We start from the raw sequence: 25,486 nt of genomic DNA, 5'->3' as shown, positions 1-25,486 counted from the left end.
AAACTATCTATTGATTAACTGCATCATTAATCTAGATATATTTATTAACAAGGCCACTTTTATTTAGTGAATGCACTGAAATGCATTCAGTTCATTTTCCACTCACACTTGATAAAGATCATATTTCAACAATTTGTGGGTCAGAAAGTATCCAACAGAGCCCAGGACACAAATATTTATTGAAAAATGTTTTTATTGTCCAAAAAAATATTCTAGTGGGGGAAAATGGATTCCGTAAACATATTCAAGTTTATTGATAAATGGTGCCCCTGGGAAAATAGTCTTCATGTTTATAGTCATAACAAATCATTTGGAAATTAAGAAAATACAGAGCAGTTTAGAGGGTAACTCTACTAAGCCTAACTAGCTTACCCTCAAGCTACAGTACAAAAGAAAATCCACTACTATACTACTACTATCACTTTGTCACCTTCCTGTACGTCTGTTAGGAATATAAAGGAATAAAAAATTAGTGGTAACTACGTATCAAAGTAGAAGTAAGTAACAGAGAGGCACAATGTGGTTTGAGCTCATTCTACTTCCCTCTGCCTCAACATAACCGACAAGAGACCCACATTATTTCCTTAGTCACAGATACGTCACGCATGCATATGGTTATGATAATAGCATAATGTAAGGTCTTTTAAGGTATACATTGTCTTGATAGTTATATAAAACAAGGTATGCTGTTTTCATCCAGCTCTAAAGGGGCGTGTCGATGCTTCCAGGTGGTTCCATGGGCTCACATGATTGGACAGTTCTCCCCTCGGATTCCGCCCTGAGCAACGGGAAAAAAAAAGCAACAGAAAAGTCGGTTGTGCATATTTTTAGGGAAAAGACCACATCATCAACATTAAGGCTGGTTTGTCCTCATAGGACTTCTGCAACATACTATGACACACCTCAAAAATGTCCTAACAAACAACAGCAATTATCTTTTATGTGTATAAGGGTGTATAGGTTTTATTGTTACACTTAGAACTTTGTGCATTAATGACCAAATAACCAACCACATGACCCCAAAACAAGAAGAAATCCTTCAACTATATATTTTTTAAAGTCTATTAAACCATTTATCTATATTTTTTATAATAAAAACACTTATACAGTTACTATCAGCTTATACATCATCATAGTTGACAATGTTGATATTGTTTAATTTAAACTCATTTCATTAATAACTTTCTAATCTTCTAATGCAGAGGGCTAGTCCATGCTAATACTAATGCTAGCCACGTGTCCGCCCCTCCCCCCTTCTCACAATGCACCCTAATGCAGAGAGCTAGTCTATGCTAAAGCTAACGCTAGCCCTCTCTGCATCCTAATGCAGAGAGCTAGTCCATGCTAATGCTAATGCTAGCCACGTGTCCGCCCCTCCCCCCTTCTCACAATGCACCCTAATGCAGAGAGCTAGTCTACGCTAACACTAACGCTGGCCCTCTCTGCATCCTAATGCAGAGGGCTGGTCCATGCTAATGCTAATGCTAGCCACGTGTCAGCCCCTCCCCCCCTTCTCACAATGCACCCTAATGCAGAGAGCTAGTCTACGCTAACACTAACGCTAGCCCTCTCTGCATTAGGATGCAGAGAGCTAGTCGACGCTAACGCTAACGCTAGCTTTAGTGTTAGCTAGTTAGTTAGGCGTGGGCCCACCTTGCGGGGTGTGCTGCTGCTGACGACGTAGGAGTGGGGGAGCAGGCCCTCGGAGATCCCGCCGCTGCGGAAAGAGCGGGAAGCCGAGGTCACCGAGCAGTGGGGGGACTTGTCCGGCGACTGGCCACACGAGCCACACACCACGGTGCGGCTGCGCAGGTTGTACTCTCCGTCCGCACAGGTGCTGTGGGCCACCTGGGAGAGGGAAGGGAAATCCATTGGAGCCAACTGGTAGTCATAGTCTGTACCTTATTAAAGCTCACGTCACTCGATTCTCACCATGTCCTCGTCGTCTTCATCAAACTGCGTGCGGGTGACCTTCCTCATTGCCATTTCCTGGATGGAAACAGAAGGAGGAAGTTTAGGTATATACGTTTTGCTTGAGGATATACAGAAATGCTTTTCCGTGTGGGAGATTCAACAATGTATGGGTTAGCTTTGTTTGTAGCTATGAATATCTCACAGCAGGTGCTTCCATTGGCCACTCTCTGAGTCACATATGGTTGACAAGGTTCGCTAGAATTTGTCTGGTTATGGATGACGCGTTGTTATGGTGATGCTATGGGTTTAATAGTGTGTTTCAGTGGTTCAAATGACTTTTTGGATAGCAGACTCTTGTTCAAACGGTATATGTGATGGTACTTGTTGTTAATGTGAAGTAGTTTTTAAGGTAACGTACATCTCCATTGGCGTTGATCAGGGTGGTCTGGAACTGGTCTCCAGTTCCCCAGGTGGTTTGGTTCTTCCACACCAGGTCAGACGGAGGGCTGTTGGTTCCACCGCCTGTAGAGGACCAGATCTTCACCCGCCAAGGGAACAAAACATAAAACAGTAGTTAGGGCATCCGTGGCGGTGTCCGTAGCGTGCTTTAAGAACCGGAGGTGATCGACGCGTCGCGTACCGTGACCCTCTGCCCGGCCTTCAAGGTGAACTTAGCGGGGAACTTGAAGGCGATGGCAGGGGCGGTCCCCACCTGACGCTTCACCTGCCAGTTACCCAGGTTCTGGTCCTGTGAGACAGAAAGGTGAGGGTTTGACGATGAGTTCCGCTGAATCATCGGGATTCCCACGGCTCATCGAGCGAGCACTCTGCTAAAGAAAGGAACGCGAGTGTTGTCCTTCTGCACCCTGTGCAGAAGGACAACACTCTGTTTCACCCTGTTTCACCCTGTATCGTGATATCCCCTAAAAAACACCACTTCAATCTGATACAGGGGTTTAAAATGACATGAAGAATTCGGACAAGAAACTGTCTAGCTCGACAAGGTTGCAGCCTCCCATTAACACCAGCAGGGTTAGGGGGTTCCACTCCCACAGATCCCACTGGCAACACGCCAGTGGGATCGGCAAAACCCACACAACCACACAGAACCACACGTCCGTTATGTCAGGACGTGGCCGTGGCCGTACCTCATCCGCCTTGTTGCTCAGCTTGACGAACTTGCCCTCCTGGTCGACCTCGTCCACGGTGACGCGGCCGCTGGCCGAGGCCTGCTGGGTGACGCGGGTCCTGACGGCGGGGCCGCCCGCGAAGCTGGACGCCTCGCTGTCCGTGTCGTTGGCGCGCCGCCGCTTGGCCGAGGAGCTCTGGGCGCTGCAGTGCACCGTGCGGGAGAGGGCGGCGGCCGAGCCGGCCCCGGCCCCGCCCCCGCCCCCGCCCCCGGAGCCGGAGATGATGCGGCTGGTCACCCTGGTCGGCGGAGGGCTGGGGGAGAGCCGCAGCCTGGGGGGGGGGGGGAACGGACAGGAAGTGACGATGAGGCGGAACGTCGGATGGAAGACGGGTCGTTTGTTTTGGACGGGGTAGGAACAGGCGTGACTGACAAGACTTTGTTAGATGCTGAACTTTCTTTTTTATAGAGCATTTTGTGTTTAACTTTTTCATATCTTTCTTAATAAATAGGTAAGCACGGCATGGGGCCTTTTTAAGTCCCAAAAAATATCAATATCATTAAATCATTATTTAGTCTGTTAGCAGAGACCTTCATCCAAAGACCTCCAGTGAATTCAGATTCAGGCTCTTGAGAACATCTTGCTCAAGCAGCTCTACAGGTCAGGGACTAAGGACTCAAACCCAGCACCCTCTCGGCTGGGACCCAAAACACCGTAGCCGCTCCTCCACCCAATCTCCTCCACTCAGTCCCCGCCCCCCACCGCCCAGGTCGGTGTCAGGTGTGAGCGCCTCGCCCACCTCTCCTCCTCGCCCTCCAGCAGCTTCCTGTAGGCACAGATCTCCATGTCCAGGGCCAGCTTGACGTCCAGCAGCTCCTGGTACTCGTCCAGCTGCTGCTGCATCTTCTGCCTCATCTCGGCCATCTCGCGCTCCTTCTCCCCCAGCAGGCGGCGGCTGGTGTCACGCTCCCGGGCCAGCGCCGCCTCCAGCTCCCTCACCCGGGCCTCCCGCGAGGCCAGCTGCAGGGGAGACGCGGCGGAGGTCAAGGGTCAATGCCTGGATTTTGTGTTTGGGTGTTTTTGCTTTGGTTTGATTTTTTTTGGTTTATAGGGCTAATGTTTGTCAGTGTTTTTGTTTTTGTTGGAGGAAAATATTTAGTTTTTGGAGCATGAATGAGAAAGTGTTTAGGGTTTAGGGTTCTCTTGTAGTTTATATTATTGGATGTTTTGCAGGAATTGATGCATATCATCCTTTAGCTCATGTGTGTCAAAACACACAATTCTCTGTTAGGTGCTTTGGCTCTCCTTTTACACTTTTTTGATATATTTACATCATATTTATTTTGTATTTTATGTTTTTAATGTTACCGTATGTTACATGGTTGAGGTGAGTTTTGTCCCAAGCATAAGTAAACGTAAATAAATATCTCATCCTGCTCCTATCTAGGTCAGCTGGGCTGAAAGGAAAGAAAATGTCCATATTTGGTCTTTTCACCATTAAGAGAACGACTATAGGGAGTCACGACTCACTAAAGAAAAAAATAACAGCTTTTGGTTGCACCTGTTTTATATTCCTCATGCCTCATGCCAAATCATAACAAATCATAATTAACAAATGGCAAATTAATGGCTGCTGGATGGATCCGCCTACCGGTCAGAACAAAGCAGGCTCTGAGGGGGACCTCCCCATCATATAACTGTGGATCACTTTAAGCAACGGTGCATATTTGGCAATGGATTTGTACCAGCTACTCAACATCACACCTGGTAGATCAAAGCCATTTAAAATGTAGACCGCTACGATTGGCCCCCGAAGTGTGTGTGTGGGTATCTGTGTGCTTGTGTGTTTGTGCGTGCATGCGTGCGTGCGTGCGTGTATGCGTATGTGTGCATGCGTACCTGCTTGCCTGCGTGCGTGCCTATGTGTATGTGTGCGTGCATGCGTGCGTGAACGCGTGTGCTCGTGTGTACGCACACACGCGCAGAGAGAGGTGCGCGTGTGTGCGTACCTCTTTCTGCAGCTGGCTGAGCTGGCTGGACATGGACTCCAGGCGGACGCGTGTCTGCTGGAGCTCCTCGTGGGCTGCCCCCACCAGGTGGCTGCTCCGGTCCGCCGACTGACGCGCGTTCTCCAGCTGACAGGGCGACACACACACCACCGTGAGGGGGCCACACACCACCGTAAGGGCGCCATACACCACCGTGAGGGGGCCACACACCAAAGTGAGGGGGCCACACACCAACGTGAGGGCCCTCTCAACTCTAGCCAAGCAAGGGTACATCAACGGTACTTTGTGATTTCGACGTGTCTGCCATTTTCTTAAAGAGACGCTCAATCTCAAACCTGGCTTAGTATCAGTTAAAGGTGACATATTAATGCTGTGGGTGTGAAAGCACGAATAAACTGCTGAAACAGAAGTATCGTCATGTAATCCATTGATTTCAACAATGTAACTGTATTCTAAATACCAACTCTTTAAATTGTAACTGTAACGGAATACAGTTAGCTATAATATGTATTCTGAATACGTAACGCCGGTACATGTATTCCGTTACTCACCAACACTGCATATTCTACCACCAGGTGTGAGTGTGATTATACATGGCTAATACATGTATAATATGTCACCTTTAATATAGTCAAACAGAAAATTATATTAAATTATATAAATGATATCATTGATATAACAACTGCCAGAAGTTTTCTCCAGGCCTCATCGTTGTGATTATTTACGACTCCCTACCTTGGAGTTGTAGGTCTTCTCCAGCTCGTCCTTGTACATCTTGACCTGGAGCTCGTGCTGGGACCTCATCTCCGTCAGGGCGTCCGACAGCTTGCTCTCAAAGTCCTGCTGGAGCCCGTTGTCCATCTCCACCACGCGGGACTCGTGCCGCCGCTTCGTCTCCCTCAGCTCCTGGAGGACAGGTCATCGGTTGATTTCATTAGTTTCCGTTTTTTGAACCTCTCGTTTAGTGCACTAGCCCTTTAATCCAGCTCACTGGCATCTCAATATATATAGCCTACCTGCGTCTAATGCAGTCACCTAGCCTCTCATTTAGCCTGCCAGCATCTCAATTAGCCTACCTGCGTCTAATGCATTCACCCAGCATCTCAATTAGCCGACCTGCGTCTAATGAAGTCGGCCAGCATCTCAATTAGCCTACCTGTGTCTAATGCAGTTGATTAGCATTTAATATACCCTGCCTGAATCTCATTTAGCCTACCGGAATCTAATCTAGTCACCTGGCAACTAATTTAGCCTATCTGCATCTAATGTAGTTAAATAGCATCTCATTTAGTTCGACCAACATCTAATGTAGTTGACTAGCATTCTTTTTTCCTACTGTAACGCCTGCATAGGCCTTTGGGGATTAGTACAAATCGTGATCGTATTTGATCTTATCATTCATCGAAAGTACACCAAATCCATGTTCATTGACATTCACCTCTGAGTAAATACTCTTCTGGAAGTCCAGTTCCTCCTTCAGGGTCTGAAGGCGGTTCTCCCCATCCACCCTCCTGAGCATCTCGTCCTGCAGTTGCTTCCTGGCGTCGGCCAAACTGGCCTCCAACTGGGGGAAGGAGAACCGTGAGGAGGAAGTGACCATGTGAGGTAGAACAGTGTTTCCCTTTTTGGTCTCCGGCCCCACCACAGCCCCGTCAGTACGGCTCAAGAACCGCGTCATCAACTTCAGACAAGAAATGGCGTCCATTGCACCGATTTTATAGCATACCCTTTATAGCATATAGCATATGTTTACCTCCAGTTAGGAGTCAGAGACCTCGACTTCATCCACTGTACACCCACCCATCAATACAAGGGATGTTTCCCCAAACACGCAACACATGTATGCAACTTTTCACAATTGTGGATATTATTATTAGAATTCAAATGACAAAATTGACAAAAACATAGGATACACCATTTGTGTGATTTTCAGAAAATAAACATCGATTTTCAAATCACAAAGTTAAAGGACTGTCGAGGTGGTTGCCGGGGGTTACCTTGGCGATCTGGGCTTTGAGGTCGCGGACCTCGGCCTCCAGGTTGCGTTTCTCGCCCAGCGCGGTGGTGAGCGAGGCGTCCTTGGAGTTCATCAGCGCCTCCAGGTCCTTCAGCCGCAGCAGGGCCGTGGCCAGGTCCGACTCCTTCTTGGTGTTCCTGCAGGGAAGCAGCGGAGGGGTGGCTGATGGTTAGTGGAGTTCATGTTGTTGTGTGGTTGCTGTTGTTGTTGTTGTGTTCTTGTTGTTGTTGCTGTTGTTGTGGTTGTCGGACGATGTTGGACTTTGCATGCCACGATATCGGGTTTAGTTGTACGAATTGCATAGTTTGCTAAAGTTTTTTATGTTTCTTCTATTTAGTTTGGGGAAGTCGCAGAGTGACTTTAATCAGTGTCTGGAAATGTTAGAAAAACTAAAAAGTCCAAACCAATCAGATCCCAAAATGGCGATACATAAGAATCCCATGCCCAATCCCAAGAAATTATAGACTTCTCTCTAACAGTACAACCACACACTTCTTCAGTGCTGACTGCTATGGAAACAACACAAATCCACAACATACGACCTTAATGAGAACACTTTATTTATCTTTGCCCGGCGTCTTGGCAGAGGATGAAATTCCTTAAGTTTCCTCTCAGAGGATCGGGAATAAAACCTGGTAGCTATTTAAGGAACTGGGGGGGGGGGGGCGGGGGCTGGGTAGCAGAGCTGCGAGGGGAAGCCTGGCGCGTTTAACCAAAGGAGGGGCGGTCCTGGTTGTTTCCAGCGCTGCCTGTGACTCATCGTCCCCGTTTCGTCCCATCACGTGTCTCACGCTAGCCACAAGCCTCTAACCGCTGGCGTCTGAGCTTACACTGGTTGCCAGGGCAACGGGTCGGCTTAGCCAAACACTAGTTTGCCATCCCAATATTTGTGGAAAACTAACGGATGGGGGTTGGGGGGGGAGGAGGGAAGTCCTCTAAACACTGCCACGTATTGTAGGGATAATGATCACAGAAGGGAAGGAAGAACGAAAAGTAGAGGCGAGAGAGAGAGAGAGAGAGAGAGAGAGAGAGAGAGAGAGAGAGAGAGAGAGAGAGAGAGAGAGAGAGAGAGAGAGGGAGAGAGAGAGAGAGAGAGAGGGGGGAGAGAGAGAGAGAGAGGGGAAGGGAGAGAGAGAGAGAGAGAGAGAGAGAGAGAGAGAGAGAGAGAGAGAGAGAGAGAGAGAGAGAGAGAGAGAGAGGGGAAGGGAGAGAGAGAGAGAGAGAGAGAGAGAGAGAGAGAGAGAGAGAGAGAGAGAGAGAGAGAGAGAGAGGGGAAGGGAGAGAGAGAGAGAGAGAGAGAGAGAGAGAGAGAGAGAGAGAGAGAGAGAGAGAGAGAGAGAGAGAGAGAGAGCGGGAAAGACTTAGTCATCAGGGCCCTCGATGGGGAGAAACTTTTCCTTCGGCAAGGTGGAAGCTGGATGTTAAAATGCAGGGCGAGCGAGGCCTCTATGCTGTTAAAGGGAGTGGCACCCTCTCTCTCTTCACTGCTGTTTCTCACAGTAAATACACGAGTAAACAGAAGTCGCAGGGCTTGCAGGACAGGACCTGTGCACACGCCTACTGCACGGTGTGTGTTCAGGGATCTGGGTGTTGTGTTTGAGAGACTGGTTATTGTTAAGAAACTCTCAAATCCCAGACAGCGGTCTATTCCAGACTGGTGCCGGTTGAATGAAGATGAGCTGTGAAGTATGCAGGGGCGTTTAGGAACCTCCAGGGAGTGGCTATATCTCACGATGATCATCTGAGTTTGTTGTTTTTTTGGCAACCGTGGCTACGGGTCAGTTTTTTCTATATCCCGCTCACTCAGTGTTTGATCAACTCAAAGATTAACCAACACCGTTCCGGAAACGGGGAGGGAGGCGTGGTCTCGGGATTTCCTTGGAATGACGCACGAGGCACAACGAATGGATGGCTGACTCAGAGCAGAAAGTGGACTCCTTCCTCACGAGGAGGAAGCAGCACGCCCACATGGACGCGCAACGTGCACTCACCTGGCCTTCAGCTCCTTGTAGTCCTCCCGCACCTTGCTGAGCTCCAGCTGCAGGCGCGCCCGCTCCTTGGCCACCGAGTCCAGGGTCTGCCGGGCGTCCGCCAGCTCCGTCTCGTACGCCGCCTTCATGCCCCCCAGCTCGCGGGTCACCTCCGACTCGGACTCGGTGATGCGCAGGCGCAGGCCGGCGTTCTCCGACTCCAGCGAGCGCACCTTGTCGATGTAGACGGCCAGCCGGTCGTTGAGGTTGCACAGGTCGTCCTTCTCCTGCAGACGGGTGATGCGGTTGGGGGAGAGCGGGGAGCTCACACCCCTGGGTGTGTTCTTCGCCGGCGTTGCCATGGTCCCTGTAGAGGAATGAGCGGGAATGAGCATGTTACTAAATACTGTGCTAAATACTAATATCTGTGTGGGTTTATCATGAGCTTCTGTCCGTCGACCTTCCGAAGCGGAAAAATACAAATAGGGATAAGCGATTGTTTTAATATTCCGACCTCAATTTGCTTAATAGTCAAACCGGTCCGCCATTGTTTGGCGGCAGGTGTTCATGTGGCCCCAGTGAGGGTGATCAATGGTAGTCAAACATTTTCAAAATGGCGTCGGCCCCTGTTCCTCTGAGTCAGAGCGTGGCATCGAGGCGTCAGGAGGTTCCATGCTCACTAGAGACGCCAAGAATGTATGTGCAATATACTGTAAATATAATTCAACGTAATGTTTATTTGTGTAATTATTTATTCTACATTTTAAATAGGCCTCGGTATTCTGCAGTTTATATTACTTGTCAGATAATTGATCATAGTCAAAGTAAAAAAATAAAGAAATGTCCGGAGAAACAAAAGTGCTAGAAAGCAATAATTATCACGCAACTTAAACATTCAAACTGGAAAGCAATTATTTTTTTATCAAAAATGAGAACAGGCTATTGCTTACAATAGTTCCACTACCAGATTGTTCTCCTTTAAACATTGACAATTTTCTTTCCATTTATTTACTTAACCATACAGTGTGAAACAGCAACACAAACACTTTGCGCTTGAGGGCGATAATGAATGGCATCTTGTCTCTAGAGATTATGGCATGGGAGTGGTCGACTCCACCCTGCCTACTCCACCCAAACCAGCGACAACTATTCATCGCTTAAGTTCAATAAAACCTGCAACTTTCACAGACTTTAAGACTCACCTGTGGATCTGAAGTCAAACGACACAAGTAGGCGCTGGAGATGTAGAGATGTGAGATGTTCCCGATTATTCCAGTTGGGACCTTCTCACTGGGTGCTCTGACTGTAACACTCTCTAACCCTGTAACAGCCTCTGAGACTGAGCTGACTAAGAGCCACTGTCTCCGTGCCCATATAGGAAAGAATGAGATGGGAGGAGAGAGGGAGGCAGGCCTTCTCCGTTTCAGTCTGCTGGTCCTCAATTCCTCACTATTTTTTCTCTCTCTCTCTCTCTCTCTCTCTCTCTCTCTCGGTCTCTCTTCCCCTTTTTTCTCGCACCATATCTCATCTATCTACACCCTTTCATATCTGTATGACTAAGTAACCTTTGATTGTTATAGATTGCATCCGTTTCTATGCAGGAGAGTTGCCAACACAGTCCAAACATTGCCCAAGGCCAGTCTTATGATTAATTTGTGCCCTCTAGACTTTGTGGGTAGTGTTTCACTCCTTTACTCGTGTTGTGCCTGCTCTGAATGAGGCCAAGGCTGCAATTAATAAATGCATCAATAATCTTGATGTATGTATGAATATAATGTGAATCAATACTGACACACACACACACAGCATTACATTTATAGTCTCCGTTATATTTATCTATATACATGTTCTCCCAATATAGTTATATAGTCTTGGGTGTAGGCTATATGTAGACCTACAATGGTTGACTGGGGGAGTTTGTGTTTCTCTGAATCAACTTCTCCATACGAGAACAATTATAAGAGAATGTTGGGCGTTTGGCGTTCATCGTAACGCTCTCTTTTTAATTGTCTTGTTTTTCATTTGGATGTTCGCGAATAATTTGTGCTTAGTTTATAAATGACATTCACATGCAATTTGTAGGTGCCGTTTGTGTTCGGTAAATTTTCAACAGAATAGCCGGTATCAGGGGAGGAGAAGGGGGATGACTGGTGCGTGCGTAACGGAAAGATGCTCGCAGAAGCTCTGCGTTACATGATAGGCAAATCTGCTCTGATACAAGGTTCATCGATTGAATAAAACGACCATATTTAAGGCGTAATTGTGAAGCGATCGTGAGGGTGAGTTCTGAAAATCCCCGATATCCTGCATCGTGTCTGCGCTGAACAACGAGTGGAAGCAGAGGCTGTCATGTGGTCCGGTGGAAAACCCGGATTGGATCTCCTTGGTCACCTGGGCAAAGGGCTTGAAAGCAACACTGTTTTGGATGGAAGACTATTTCCAACCTGTCCAAGTTCGATCAAATAAACCAACAGTGATTGACTTCAAAATGTTGAACAACCAAATTGTGTCCGTCAGTGTTTTAATGACCACATTAAAAAGTGCATCTTACTTTAAATCGACTTTTAATACCCTAATTTGTATCCAATGTCTTCATAACAAGCGTTTGTATAGGTCGCATGGACTATTACAACTACATACGAGCACACATTGGAGGATTACAGGGCTATTTTCCCAGCTAATCAACAGCAGACTCCACTCCATATTTTAGAGCTCGCTACCGCCCGCCAGCAGCCGCCAAACGAGCCGTCGGGAAACGTTACGGAGCCACAGAGAAAAACCCGGAGACACAAGTAGACAACACCACAACAACCAAAAACCAGCCCCGAATCGTTGCTCCGACGATACTACATCCCGAATCAATTTCAAACCCCCAAACATATCCCGTTCAAATCCACGAAATACACCCCGCTGTGGTCGGAGAACAGGCGAAGCGAGAGGTCGTCGAGAGAAGACGAGCGAACGTCCCCGGCTCCGCAGCGGCCTCCATTTTAGCTCCTCGCCCGACGGCTACCTCACGTGTCCTGGACTGTCTTCCTCACATGACCCGTGTGTTTGTCCCCGTGATCAGCACTTCCATCTCCCTATATATATCAGTGTCGCTGGATATCGCGGTTTGAAACTGCAACCTTCATGGATATGCTCGAACAGAGTTTGGACAGCTCGACGAGGTAAGATTGCTCCTTGCTGCTTGTTTTACACTCGGCGTTAGCAATGGCTACCACCGATGGCCTAGCCCCAAAGTCACCATTTTCCCCTCGCATCACAATGTTAATGCGACTTGGTAGATCATGTAGGAAGATCGAAAGCGGAACAGTTTCGTGTTGTGGTTTATATCACCGCGTAATAAACGACCAGGTGCTATTGGCTGGGTTAGTGTGCATGTGGTTTCTGGGTCGTAGATGCATTTCATTGTGTATGGTGTTTTACACTTGATAGGATTACTCCATGGGCTGTTTGCAGAGTTGTTGGTTAGGACACTGGCAGATGAATAGCAGCAAAGCAATGTGAGAGTTTTAGGTGGTGCAAATTAAATCCCTTCAAAACCACCCTTGCACACACCTCATCCCACTGTTTTGTTTATAAATTAACTCGGATATTGGCCTATAACACAGTAGTAGATGGACGCTGCTGTATGCTGTTATCATTGATTTTATTTGTATGCACAACAGCAACAAAATAAAATATAATCTGCAGTTGAATGATGCATTTATTGAACCACATGTGTCCCCTTTATCATTCATTGTTGTTGTTTTTATCCGTGATGTGTGTATGTGGGTTTTTTTCCGCGCCAAGCATGGGGCATAAATAATAGTTGGAACCCTAGATGCACTGTGACAGATGGGCTCCTTCAGAGAGAGGGAAAGGGAGGGCCAATGTAACGCACTGTCTAACGTTGTTTCTCCCCCCAGTCACGAAAAACAGGAAACTGAAGAGGTTGTCCAGTTGCAGGAAGGTAATTCGATTTAATTATTAACAGCAATTATTTTATTTATTTTAATACAAGTATTTCAAAAAGATACTTGCAACACGAACATAGCTTTACATCGACTGCCCTCCCGCTTAGTTATTCTCATGTCTTAATCTGGGTTCGTTTTTCGTCTCAAGGAGAAACGGTGGGGACTGAGGAGCAAACGGCAGTGACCATCGCCAGTGTCCAGCAGGCTGCGTTTGGGGAACATGTCCAGTACCAGTTCCGAACGGAGAACAGCGGCGGCCAGGTACGGCTCCACCTGCTGGCTGGCCTCCTGACTCGCCGCTATACGGTTACAGCCGTCGGATAAGGGGCGGTTGGCCCTGCTAATGACTTATCACCACATCGTACACTTAAAACGTCCGGTGGGAATCCACCTGGAAGAGGATCATTGACTTCTGTGTGTGAATTTAAGCTCTCCCCAAATATAATTTCATTTTGGGTTGGCTTTAGTTCATTTCTTTTTAAGTTTGTTTACACTGGGGGCTGAGCCCCAGCCTCGAGCTATAGCACTTCCACAGCCACAGTGCAAACACACACCTCTTATTGTGAAACCAATGGTTACAAGAACCACCGCTCCGCGCAATGCAAATATGTTCAACAAAAAAAAGGCACGAGATGAATGGTTGCAGCACTCACCGCGATGCCCCCCCCCCCTGTCCCCAGGTAACCTACCGCGTCGTCCAGGTCTCGGACGAGCAAATCGAGACGACCACGGACGGGTCGGGGTCCGTCAGTGTGGTGTCGGCCGCAGCCTTCGCCGGCGGCCCCCAGGCGGTGGCCCAGGTGTGTACCCCGCCCCCCACACACCCCGTCTTCTTCTATGGTGTCCGCGAACCAAGGGTTGTTTCTTTGGATGCGTCTTGGATCCTCCATCTCCGTGGGTGGGGGGTGCTTGACCTTCAGACTGGTCGCCTAAGTCTTGGTTTGAGTGTTTCAGTTGATATGTGAAGGGACAGTTGTGTTGTAGTGGTTGGGGTCTACCAGCCTTAAAGCTGGGTTAGATTCCTAATGTCCAAAAGCTATCTCCCCTGGAGACATCCTTGAGCACGATGCCTCGACACCTACCTGTTCCTAGATAACGTGTATTTGTTTGCATGTGTCCTCTTTTAAATGTTGCATCTACTATAGTTACTTCATAAACATAACCGCAGGATGAGGTGTGTGTGTGCAAGGGTTGTTTGGAGGGGAGGTGCACCACGTCCAACTCGATACAATTTTGTCGTGCTAAAACCGCGAGGTGTAATCCGTGCTCCGTACGCTCCGGGCTCGCGTCCCTTTGTGGAGCAGCGCCCGGGGTACCGGCGCCGTAGTGATGAGTGGAGGGGTGGGGAGAGGTGCGCGTCGGGGGCATTGATTGGTGGGTTTGGTTCCAGGCCGTCATCCAGAACCCCTTCAGCAATGGGGGCAGCCCGGCCGGGGACTCGGTGGGCGGGGAGACCCGCTTCGCCTACTTCCCCGCCACCACGGTCAGCGACGGGACGGCGGTGTCGGTGCAGGCGGCGGACCCCACGCTCACGCAGGCCGGAGGTGAGGGGGCGGACGTGGCGGGGTCAGAGGTCGATGGACGGCCGTGGATGTCTAAGGGAATTAAAGCGGTTTAATTGCGACCTGAGATTTTGTGACAAACGCATTTGTTTTTACACTTAATAATTAAGGGATATGAATTACTATAATAACTTATTATCATTTTTATTACATCTAGAAATAGTTTCTTTAGAAACCTGACGAATGGAAAGCACTGAAATGCTCCTGTTTTATTTTTGTGAGGCTCTCTCTTTGCTTCATGGCCGAACTGACGGGTTGCCTGGTTACCGTCTCCCCACACCCCCTTCCCCTCCTCCAGGTCAGTTCTATGTGATGATGAGCCCCCCCGATGTGCTGCAGGGCGGCGCGGGACGCACCATCGCCCCACGCACGCACGCCTACTCTGCGTGAGTATGACACAAACACGGACGGAGACGCGCGTTTACCCGCGCCCCTTCTTCTGATCACTGACGCCCTGCGCATTGGCCGAAGTTTAAAAAAGCTGTCATATCGTTGACATGTATTGGTTCTCTGATTTGACTGTTGTGTGTTTGGAGATCATAAGCAAAAATCTTAGAATCTGAATCATTCAGAAGAGTCTGAGGAAATTGTTCCACCAAAGAAAAGAAGCCAATTGTGTCCCACTTGCCTGCCCTCCTCAGAGACCTGGCAGAGAGCGAGATGCTGCAGCATGGCGGTACTAACTGGTGAGGAGCCCCTTTGACCCCCCCCCCCCAACCCCCCAAAACCTCCTCCTCTCTCCTTGTTCTGTGCTAATGAGATAACCCCCCCTCCCTGGCGCCCCACTGGGTGGGATTAGAACTATTTGGTGTGTCATCATCTGTGGTTTTTATTTTATTTTTATTGGATTTAATTTTTGTTGGACTCCATGAAGAATGGATGATGTTGTGTTTTTTATTTTTTTTAAACAACCATGATCTTAAATCGTCTGTAATCTGTGCAATGTATTTCTGTGCTACGTGATCCCGTCAAAGTGCGAGTGTGTAGATAATCGGTCCACACCAATGTAATTTACACATAGTTGAAGGTTGAGGACCGTGGCGAAATGGTCCATTTCAACATCTCTTCTTCCTGTTGTGTCTCCACAGGAAGATGGACGGACCCCGGGCCCCCAGAGACGAGAGGCGGCGAGCGCAGCACAACGAAGGTAAGATATGACAGAATTATACTTTATACATAAATGACTCAAAGTATTATACAAAACATCTTCAGAGCCAGTTAACCCAAAACTTACGGTTAACAGAGTAACTGTTTTGATCGTGGTAATTTGTCTTATGATCGTCAACATAGTGCGTATGCCACTTTATCACTGTTACCCAATTTAGTCCCCAATTTACAGTAAAATGGGGTTGAATCCTATGTTCGACGCATTCAGAGTTCGTATGATTTAAATTGATTTGTGTCTGTTTACAGTGGAGAGGCGGAGAAGAGACAAGATCAACAACTGGATCGTCACCCTGTCAAAGATCATCCCCGACTGCAACATAGACAGCAGCAAAACTGGAGCGGTACGTCCAACACAGACACGCTCCTCAATAATCACATTAATGTCATAGTTAACTCACGATTAGTCGCGATTAATCGCAAATCTTTTTTCTAATTATATATATTTTTTATATGAATTTGCGTCAATCGCGCGGTAAAAAAATTAACGCCGTTAAAATTGGTTTGCGTTAACGCCGTTAATAACGCGTTTAACTGACAGCCCTAATAAATCCATATATCATACAGTAGATGTCATCCTGACACGCGGGTTTGTGATGGTGGTTGCGATGTCCAGGTGTTGAATGCCCCCTATACCAGCATTTGGTACAGTCCTCTGGGTAGGCTGGTAGGCTCATTGACCATACTACATCTGTGCGGGCGGGGGGGGGGGGGGGGGGGGGGGCTGGGGATGGAGTTTGTAAAAGCTAATCACGGCTAATCCACAGGACACGGTTCTCTCTGTCCAGAGTAAGGGCGGCATCCTGTCCAAGGCCTGCGACTACATCCGGGAGCTCCGTCAGAACAACGCCCGGCTGCAGGAGGGCTGCAAGGAGGTGGAGCGCGTCCAGGTGGACAACGAGCTGCTCCGACAACAGGTAGCGCTCGAACCCCGCCCCCGCCCCCGCCCCGGGGTGTTACTTCAACGTCTCCATCGGTGGCGTGGAGCGAGGCTTCCCTAAACCGCCCCCGCTTTTTAGAGTCTCACGCCGTTGTCGTTTGTCTTCTTGATAGAAGAGTTTACATCTTTACAACACTCCTGATAGAAGAGCTGATGTCGTTTGTGCTCTAGATAGAAGAGCTGATGTTGTTTGTGTTCTAGATAGAAGAGCTGATGTTGTTTGTGTTCTAGATAGAAGAGCTGATGTTGTTTGTGTTCTAGATAGAAGAGCTGATGTTGTTTGTGTTCTAGATAGAAGAGCTGATGTTGTTTGTGTTCTAGATAGAAGAGCTGATGTTGTTTGTGTTCTAGATAGAAGAGCTGATGTTGTTTGTGTTCTAGATAGAAGAGCTGATGTTGATATCGTTTGTGTTCTAGATAGAAGAGCTGATGTTGTTTGTGTTCTAGGTAGAAGAGCTGATGTTGTTTGTGTTCTAGATAGAAGAGCTGATGTTGATGTCGTTTGTGTTCTAGATAGAAGATCTGATGTCGTTTGTGTTCTAGATAGAAGGGCTGATGTTTATCGTTTGTGTTCTAGATAGAAGATCTGATGTTGTTTGTGTTCTAAGTAGAAGAGCTGATGTTATCTTTTGTGTTCTAGATAGAAGAGCTGATGTTGATATCGTTTGTGTTCTAGATAGAAGAGCTGAAGAACGACAACGCTCTCCTGCGGGCGCAGCTCCAGCAGCACGGCATCGAGCTCAACGGAGACCCCGTCTCCCAGTGACCCCCCCCCCACCCTGACAAACTGGGAAGCGCACTCAGACGCACGCCATAACCAAGCACACCTCCCCACTCTCACACATCCGAAGCGGCAGGAACCCCGGCCGAAAGGACAAAAGTCAGGAAGTCGGTACCTGCACGAACCACGCGACCTCTGGCGGAGAAGCGGTGGGACACGGCGAAACACACACGCACACGCATGCACGAGGCCTAGGGCTAGGGACAAGTGTGTGTGTGAAGGGGCGATTCTTCCGGGCGTGCGTGCGCACTCTCACTGACAATAACCCGTCGTGACAGCCCCGCCTTCCTTAGGACGCTTTACGGGAGTCTTCACGGCGGCCCGCCGAAAAAACACAGAATCCTTCTCCGATTTTTTTTTTTGGTTCGGTGCAAACCACGGAGACGGGACGATTTACACCCCCACTATTGGAACCCGTTTGTTTTGATTTTAAAGGCTACTGCATTTCAGTTTTTATTTACCTCTGACAATTGCTGTGTTTTAAGCTGCTGTGGGAAAGAACAAAAACAACTTTCAGTTTTTGTCATTTTAATTTATTAGTCTTCAGAGAACATGTATAAACAGTAGGTGTGGGGAGGTGTTTAAATTAATTAAGTCATTGTACAAGATGAAGAGTATGAAACAGTCTGGGTGTGGATCTTCCCCCCCCCCCCCTCCCCCCCCCCCCCCCCGAGTATGTGACAAATCGTTATCTAATCCTTCCTATGCCAGTTCGTTAACGGCTGTAGTACTTTTCCAACTCATCCGTTGCATATTTGTGACTCATGCGGACTCCCCCGTCGTCAGTGAGCACTCGCTAACTTAAGTTATTGTTATGTTTGTTTTAATTTGGTAATATTTCAATGGTGCTGGTCCATTTGTTGTAAAGCATCTCATAACCGGTGGGGCGAGTTGAAGGACTGTGGGACTGACGTGTGCTGCTGTCGGGTGGGTTCAAAGGGGACATATCAGACCACCAGGCGTGAGTGTGAGTGGGCGTGTGCACCTAGACGTGTGCTGGATAGATCAGTCTTACCAGCCTACCCAGTGGACTGAAGCAAACGTTGCTCATCTATCCAGCACACATCTAGGTGGACTCGCCCACTTGTGATGTCAGAAGACGCCGATTTTATCCAAACGGCTTGTGACTGCTAATCCCACTCACACCCGGTGGTAGAACATGTCCCCTTTAATGACTGGACGTCCTCCGGAGAGCCGCTCCTCACTGGAGCAGGGCTTTGGGCCGAACGTTTAAGTGGCAGGGAGCCTTAAACAATGCAAGATGGACCATAGGTGTGTACCTAATAGCTCAGGTAAACGGGGATCGAACGCTGCGCCGGGCGGTGGTTCCCGACCGTAGTACTGTCCTCGTTCTCCGATTATAATATAGTAGAAACACACTAGGTGCAATGTAATGTATAGAAGATTATGGATATTGAATGATTGGATAAAAGCATGTGGGGTGGGGTTTCAGTTAATCTGGGTATTAAAGCATAGTGTTTGTTTATCTGCTCATTGTATAGGTCACAAGGTTTTTGGAGCATTGCAAAAATAACATCTCTTGCATAGTATAGTATTTTAAATGGTATCTCCTTTTAAAATACTATACCATTAATTTAGTCATTTTATGGCGTTTTGGGAACCATTGCTGCCAATGGAGAGGTGAGTGATGATGACGATGGTGATTATGAAGAAGGAGGTGACTACACGAGTGGGCCCTTTGGAAATATGACATGTATGATCAATGTAGCTAACCACTTTTTGTCTGCAGTGAGCCTCGCTGCAGCATTTTTTTTCACTAACCACTGGCATTATCATTTCTGATACTACAATAAAACTACAAAGTTTATACCTAGCAAGCCGCGTTTAATCTAGATGTCTCCCAACACTAAATAAAGTCGCCACACCAATAATGGATGTGGGAAAAGACCATTGAACGAGGATTCACAATATATCAAACTCATGAAAACTACATAAACAAAACTGCCTAGAAAAAAAACATGCAACACATGGCGCACTTCTCGGCGTTCTTTTGTTGGTGTGGGTAGCTACGCCGAGTGATCCATCCCAACCGTCGTGCACGAATGGAAAACGAGTTCCGTAGGTAGGCCATGTGTAACTTTGGATCTTTTCAAACTTTTTCCATCGTTCGTAAACGATGATTCTTCGTTTTTGTAAGATAAAATATTTCAGGAGACGTTAGCCCTAGTAGCAGTATATATCAATTATCAATCTAACTAGCAACATTCTACAACATTTGCTTTCCCGCCGACAATGGTGTTAGCTTAGGAACAAAACGTGATCGGACGGGGGCCTGCCCGTAATTCCGACGCCTTATGGTTCCGACGTCTCAATGGTCCGAAATATTTCCCATTAGATCGACATGCCACTATGCCGACGGTTCAATGTTCCGAAAACGGAACCCATTGGTCCGAAGGTCCGTTTGTCCGACTTTTCAAAAAGGAGGCCGACGGTTCAATATGCCGAATAGGCCTATAAAGAGTTTTATACCTCGCCCTCTCTCTCTCTCTCCAAAATACAACATAGGCCTACATATCACGTTCACGATTAATATTGGAGAGCAAAGTGACAGCGCTTCACTTCATTTCGACACGGTGTTTCAGCCCCATGGACAGAGAGCGTAGGTCTAATTCTCAACACGGGCACGGGCACGAACACACACACACACACACACACACACACACGTTATGAGGTATAAGTTTGACTAAATCAATACCAGCGAAATTGTTTAGGCTAAGGGTCCACTGTAAACACAGGAAACAACACATATAGGCCCACACACAGCTACTAAAGATAAAAATTGTATTTGTTTTTCACTCACCGTTTGACTTCTTTACGGGAAAAGTATAAGTCCTTGTATAACGTGCGCTTCATAAATTCACCTCTTATGACCGTTCAAGCCCACAGCAACAGTCTGGCTTGGTGAAGTGCACTGCTGGAACTTAGCCTACATCGTCTTTTATTTATGGTTTCATAATCACACATGTGGAATTGCGCCTTGGCCTATTCGGCATATTAGCCGTTTCTCAATTCCTAGCACGCGTACTACGGACTCGATGACTTGCAAGCACGTACTTGGCAAGTCTGTACTTCAAGCACAGACTTCCGAGCACGCGAGTACGTACCTGCGATTGGAACAGCAGCGGACTCGATGACGTCACCACCTCTGCTCGTCCGTTAACTGTGCTACGGCCTCATTTAGACATATACTACTGAACAATATAAACAAATGATATCAAACAAAATCCCAGCCTCTTTCATTTTCAAATAGTATGTAAATATTCTGAATAAATAAAAATGTAAAAGATATGCGTGTCCTGTCATGTGTATAAGCTATACACACACGACTTTATATATATATATATATATATATATATATATATATATATATATATATATATATATATATATATATATATATATGATCTTATATTATGATATTATATATTATATAAATATATATATAAGTTAAGAGTAACTTAAGCTACAGTTGTGCGTCTTCTCCATATTGTCCGCCATCGTACTGCTGCGAGTGCGAAATGCATCCTGGGATTTATAGCGGTTGCAAGTACACACGAGCCACCTCCGATGCATGCTCGGTGAAACGCATGGACATAAACGGCGCGATCAAGCACGCATCAAGAACACTTCCGGGTTTTACGACAGTACTCGCTTGATGCGTAATTCGAATTGGAACAGTGCTCGGGCAACGACTGATGACGTTTCATGAGTCCACGAGCACACGAGCACGCACAAGTACGCGAATTGAGAAACGGCTATTGAACCGTCGGCCTAATGCGCCTCCTTTTTGAAAAGTCGGACAAACGGACCAATGGGTTCCGTTTTCGGAACATTGAACCGTCGGCATAGTGGCATGTCGATCTAATGGGAAATATTTCGGACCATTGAGACGTCGGAACAATGAGGCGTCGGAATTATGGAATGGCACCGATCGGAAGTGCGTGCTGTCAGACTCGTTAACATATACATTTCTTATTGCAACATGATAATAAAAAAATAAAACCCAAGTCTAAATATAACTTGTTTGGCCAAAGCCCCCCGAACATGGCCCCACATATGTATGGGAAATGGTAACCATAAAACTGATAAACAAGGGCGCCATAGACAATATTATGTTTAACTTTGACTGCGTTTGCATAGGGGTTAGTGTTTAATTTCCATTTCCCTGAAATGAAGCTTGGCCGAAGAGCTTCGTTCCAACGGGAAATAACCAAAGGCCTGCTCTTGGAGTATGAACCTCTGATACATGTGTCTGACCTGTGACCAGCTGAACATTCTGATCGGAACGAGCACTAGTCATGTTGGACATCTCCCTTCATCAGAGCTGATTCACGTTTTCCCTTAGACACAGCGATGTATTATATGTTTGTATTTGGTGCTTGTTTTGTCATGGGTAGCCCTTTAGCTTGTTGGTGACCAAACTCTAGTCTCTGTTGGTTTATCCCAGTTATTAATTACCTAGGACTAGGCGTATCTCAATCTATTCTACCAAGAACATTTATCTGACAGGTTAGCAAAGTTGCAAAATATTATTTTGTGACAATTAAAATCCTCTCATTAAGTTTTATATTGTCACATTCGAATTGACACAATCACAATTACATTTCCCTCGTGCTGTGCCTTCATTGCGCTCTATTGTTTGCCCTCAGTATGTTTACTTTGACGTAACCTTCATAATTAGTTTATTGGATGACCAAGCAAGGAGCATCACATTATATAATGCAATGAGTCCTGACCGGGCATGTAGCTTATAGTGGACCATGCGATTACCAACGTTAACACGTTTGATGGTTTTGTTAATATCAGTGATTTTAACTCCATCACAAACAAAATGGCGGGTCCTTAGTCCCTGTCAATTACAGATTCCTGCTAAACAGTCTAAAGGCAGTAGGCCTGTGGCATTTTGAAAGTCAGTTACACATGGGTTATACATAATAAATGACTCTCACAAACATTGTTGAAACATTAAAACAAACAAAGGAAACTATCGGCATTTCGGAGTCCGAAATAATTAGCTCCCCTTTCCTCATTGATACGTCGCCATTCCTGCGTAAGAAGTAAAAAAAAAAAAGATCGGATTTGACCAGTCGAGTACGGCTTTCTAAAAAAGCCAGTCACAATCAAAATATTGTCCAACTTTCTACCCTGGAACTTCTTTTTCCTTGCACGTCTCGACCGGGGCTGCTTGAGTCAGAGCTACACCACCACCTCCTTCTCCACTTCCTCCTCCTTCTTCTCCACCACCTCCTCCTTCTTCTCCACCACCTCCTCCTTCTTCTCCACCACCTCCTCCTCCTTCTCCTCCTCCTCCTTCTCCACCTCCTTCTCCACCTCCTCCTCCTTCTCCACCTCCTTCTCCACCTCCACAGCGGAGGAGGTGCAGCTTGGCCATGATGTTGTGCAGGACGCCACGGAGTATGCTGCGGACATCCGAGGAGGTCATGTAGAAGATGATGGGGTCGAGGCAGGAGTTTAAGGTACTGGCGAGCAGCGCCACTTGCCTCCAGCACTCGTCCTCCTTGCGGGCGAAGCCCACCACGTGGGAGAAGTTGTAGGGACCGAAGGAGAAGGCAAACACCATCAGGGTGCCCACGGCCAGCCCTATAGCGCGGAGCCGCCGCCGCCGGCTGATGTGCGGCAGGCGGGAGAGGATGCGGATGAAGTTGACGTAGCAGAAGCAGGAGACGAAGAAGGGCGCGCAGAAGAGGACAAAGAAGAGCTCCAGGCGCACGCGCATCAGTATTTCCAGCTCTTGCACGCTGAAGTTCATGTAGCACTGGCGCGTGGTCAGGTCCGAGCCGTTGTGGCTGACAAACGCGTTGCGGTTGGGCACGATGTACACGAACACAAGGTTGAGGGAGCACACCACCCAGGAGAGGACGCTGGCAATGACGGCATAGCGGGGCCGGCGGCACCGCGAATACATGATGGGGAAGGCCACGCCCAAGTAGCGCTCCAGGCTGACCGCCGTCAGCAGCAGGGTGCTGTTGTATATGGTGGTGTAGAACAGGAAGCTGGTGATGGGGCACAGGACGGTGGGCATATTCCAGGTCATTTGGTCCAGGGCCTCCTTTATCTTTAAGGGCAGGAGTGTGAGAAAGATGAGGTCTGAGATGGTGAGGCTGAGGAGGAGGACGTCGATGGCCGTGGGATTGCGGCGGACCTTGCGGCAGAAGGTATAGAAGGCCAGGATGTTGGCCGGCACTCCCATGGTCAGGGTGATGGTGTAGACGGAGATTATCAGGATGTTGATGGTCATCCTGACTGAGTCATTGGCCACCGATGTCTTGATGAACACCTGAGTGAAATGAAAACGTTACGCCAGGCGAATTGGATCAGGGACAGACTCTCGGACTACGTTACGTTATTTCATTAAGGTAACGGCGAGACAATAAAAAAAAAAAAGAGGCGTACAAAGAAAGACTTTTTTGTCGTCTTCCTCTGAAGCAGTTCCTCTGCCTTAGGCAATATGGTCCTTTGGCACATTTGGAAAAACATTTACCTCCAATAAGAAAGACGGGAAGATTGGGGAAGATTAGAATTAGAGATTTTACATGTACGGGAAATTATTTATTAGCATTGTTTTGTGATAATGACTAAATTCGTGGGACAAAATCTTGGAGGGCTTTATTTTTGGTTTTAATAGTTCCAATTAACTGCTGAAGGCAACACTTGTTTTATCCCTACATTTCCAATTTGTCAACCCATATGGTAACACTAGGATCTGAGATTACCGTATGTTAACCAAGTACGATAACCCACTTCAAACCTGAGCTCATTATAAAACCCATAGAAAAGCACCTCGGAACAAATGTAATAGTGGACCTAAATGTTTTTCAATGAGAAGAATTAATCCGATTTTCAAAATAGTTGCAAGTTGAAATATGATTGCAATTATGACAGACCTACCTTTTGTCAATTCAGAAACTTCTGGAGCCCCATCACGTCCCAAAGTAGACAGTCCGTACCATCCAGTCGTTAGGGTGGACTGGGGCCACAGACGGGCAGGTGACCTTTTCTTTAACACACTGTTTGGTTACGTGAAGACACACCCCTTTGCGTTGCTCGTCAAACTGTATAACCCCTATCTCAGTTCAGATTGTGGAAATTTAATAAGAAGCCCATTGTAATTGGTTGTCCTGCTCATTTAAACCGTCTCTGGGCAACCGGTTCAATGGCCGCCGTGGATGTATCTGTGTATTTAGATGTGTGGTGTTATGAGACACACAGGCTCATGAGAGGCCTTGATGTTCACAAAGGGAAGGGCTGATATCACAAAGCATGTTTACATTACTAGTCGGTTGTTGAAATGCAAATTGTCTTTTTTTTACCATACACCTACTGGTTAGATATTTTCAGACCCTGTTAATCATTTCTAATAGTATTTCCCTACTCCATGTTTATGTTCAACGAAACATGACAAAACCTGACATTTCAGTTTGAACCTTTGGTGCACTCACACTAGGCCATCTGGCCGTGGCCGTAAGAACAATGGGGCCAGTTGAGCACGGTTAGGTGTGAAAACGGCCAACGGCCACGGCCAGATTGCCTAGTGTGAGTGCACCCTTAGTCAAATAATAACAGTTTGCGCTCAAACAGACATTTATGTATGATGAAGAAAAGCCCAAGGAATAGCTTTCAAATCAATGACAACACTCCTTACTTAGATCCAATTACAAGCCATCCACCATTTAGTCCCAACATGATATACAGTATTTGTTATTATGTGATTACGATTGATGCCATTATATATATTCTGTTAAAGGCATAGTAACATCAGGGTGTATCTTCTGTTGATTGACTAAATGCTCCTTGAAGTCAGCCATTGAGATAATCAGATGTAGATGTAGTTGTGCACATAGATTCAGTGAGCTGGATAAATGGATATATAAAGACAGGACAGGCAGACAGGTATTGAATTGTGAACAACGAGGTTGTACACAGTAAGACCTAAGCTACTCAAATTACATTCACCAAATTACATTTATTCATTGAAAAAAATTGCACAGAACTCTGAAC

General features: G+C 47.0%; 3 protein-coding genes across 4 annotated transcripts; 1 reads left to right on the top strand and 2 right to left on the bottom strand.

The window, feature by feature from the left end:
* Positions 1 to 175: 175 nt before the first annotated feature.
* Positions 176 to 10,488, bottom strand: LOC132450955 (lamin-A-like). Its single transcript, XM_060043167.1, has 13 exons — positions 10,243 to 10,488; positions 9,062 to 9,407; positions 7,051 to 7,207; positions 6,492 to 6,617; positions 5,789 to 5,959; positions 5,054 to 5,179; positions 3,844 to 4,064; positions 3,063 to 3,375; positions 2,555 to 2,662; positions 2,333 to 2,452; positions 1,933 to 1,989; positions 1,654 to 1,848; positions 176 to 778 (listed from the first exon to the last, which is right to left on the bottom strand). Exons 2-13 carry the CDS (start codon positions 9,400 to 9,402, stop codon positions 743 to 745), a joined length of 1,971 nt encoding a protein of 656 aa, XP_059899150.1. The 5' UTR covers positions 9,403 to 9,407; positions 10,243 to 10,488; the 3' UTR covers positions 176 to 742.
* A 670-nt stretch (positions 10,489 to 11,158) lies between these two features.
* usf2 (upstream transcription factor 2, c-fos interacting) lies at positions 11,159 to 19,280 on the top strand. 2 transcript variants are annotated; one of them, XM_060043200.1, is made up of 11 exons: positions 11,159 to 12,210; positions 12,952 to 12,995; positions 13,148 to 13,260; positions 13,680 to 13,799; positions 14,390 to 14,543; positions 14,860 to 14,947; positions 15,203 to 15,247; positions 15,650 to 15,708; positions 15,975 to 16,069; positions 16,493 to 16,642; positions 17,342 to 19,280. In XM_060043200.1, exons 1-11 carry the CDS (start codon positions 12,173 to 12,175, stop codon positions 17,429 to 17,431), a joined length of 996 nt encoding a protein of 331 aa, XP_059899183.1. In that variant the 5' UTR covers positions 11,159 to 12,172; the 3' UTR covers positions 17,432 to 19,280. The 2 variants fall into 2 exon arrangements, with proteins under 2 accessions (XP_059899183.1, XP_059899184.1); XM_060043201.1 differs by having other exon boundaries at positions 11,178 to 12,210; positions 16,514 to 16,642.
* A 2,587-nt stretch (positions 19,281 to 21,867) lies between these two features.
* On the bottom strand, positions 21,868 to 25,167 carry LOC132450982 (free fatty acid receptor 2-like). Its single transcript, XM_060043194.1, has 2 exons — positions 24,377 to 25,167; positions 21,868 to 23,765 (listed from the first exon to the last, which is right to left on the bottom strand). The coding sequence occupies exon 2, from the start codon at positions 23,724 to 23,726 to the stop codon at positions 22,608 to 22,610; it is 1,119 nt and encodes a 372-aa protein (XP_059899177.1). The 5' UTR covers positions 23,727 to 23,765; positions 24,377 to 25,167; the 3' UTR covers positions 21,868 to 22,607.
* Positions 25,168 to 25,486: the final 319 nt, after the last annotated feature.

This window comes from Gadus macrocephalus, chromosome 22 (assembly GCF_031168955.1).
Source record: "Gadus macrocephalus chromosome 22, ASM3116895v1".
Lineage (NCBI taxonomy): Eukaryota > Metazoa > Chordata > Actinopteri > Gadiformes > Gadidae > Gadus > Gadus macrocephalus.
This window is presented reverse-complemented; position numbering and strand designations above follow the sequence as displayed.

What these genes read in the sequence shown, in the direction of transcription:
- LOC132450955 (XM_060043167.1), bottom strand. Translation starts at nt 9,402, where the DNA reads ATGGCAACGCCGGCGAAGAACACACCCAGGGGTGTGAGCTCCCCGCTC. An exon ending in TACAAGGAGCTGAAGGCCAG is followed by an intron (nt 7,208 to 9,061) that starts GTGAGTGCACGT and finishes GCTTCCCTGCAG; the next exon opens with GAACACCAAGAAGGAGTCGG. An exon ending in TCAGCCAGCTGCAGAAAGAG is followed by an intron (nt 4,065 to 5,053) that starts GTACGCACACAC and finishes TCTCCCCTGCAG; the next exon opens with CTGGCCTCGCGGGAGGCCCG.
- usf2 (XM_060043200.1), top strand. Translation starts at nt 12,173, where the DNA reads ATGGATATGCTCGAACAGAGTTTGGACAGCTCGACGAG. An exon ending in AGTTTGGACAGCTCGACGAG is followed by an intron (nt 12,211 to 12,951) that starts GTAAGATTGCTC and finishes TTCTCCCCCCAG; the next exon opens with TCACGAAAAACAGGAAACTG. An exon ending in ACGAGCTGCTCCGACAACAG is followed by an intron (nt 16,643 to 17,341) that starts GTAGCGCTCGAA and finishes TTTGTGTTCTAG; the next exon opens with ATAGAAGAGCTGAAGAACGA.
- LOC132450982 (XM_060043194.1), bottom strand. Translation starts at nt 23,726, where the DNA reads ATGACCATCAACATCCTGATAATCTCCGTCTACACCATCACCCTGACC.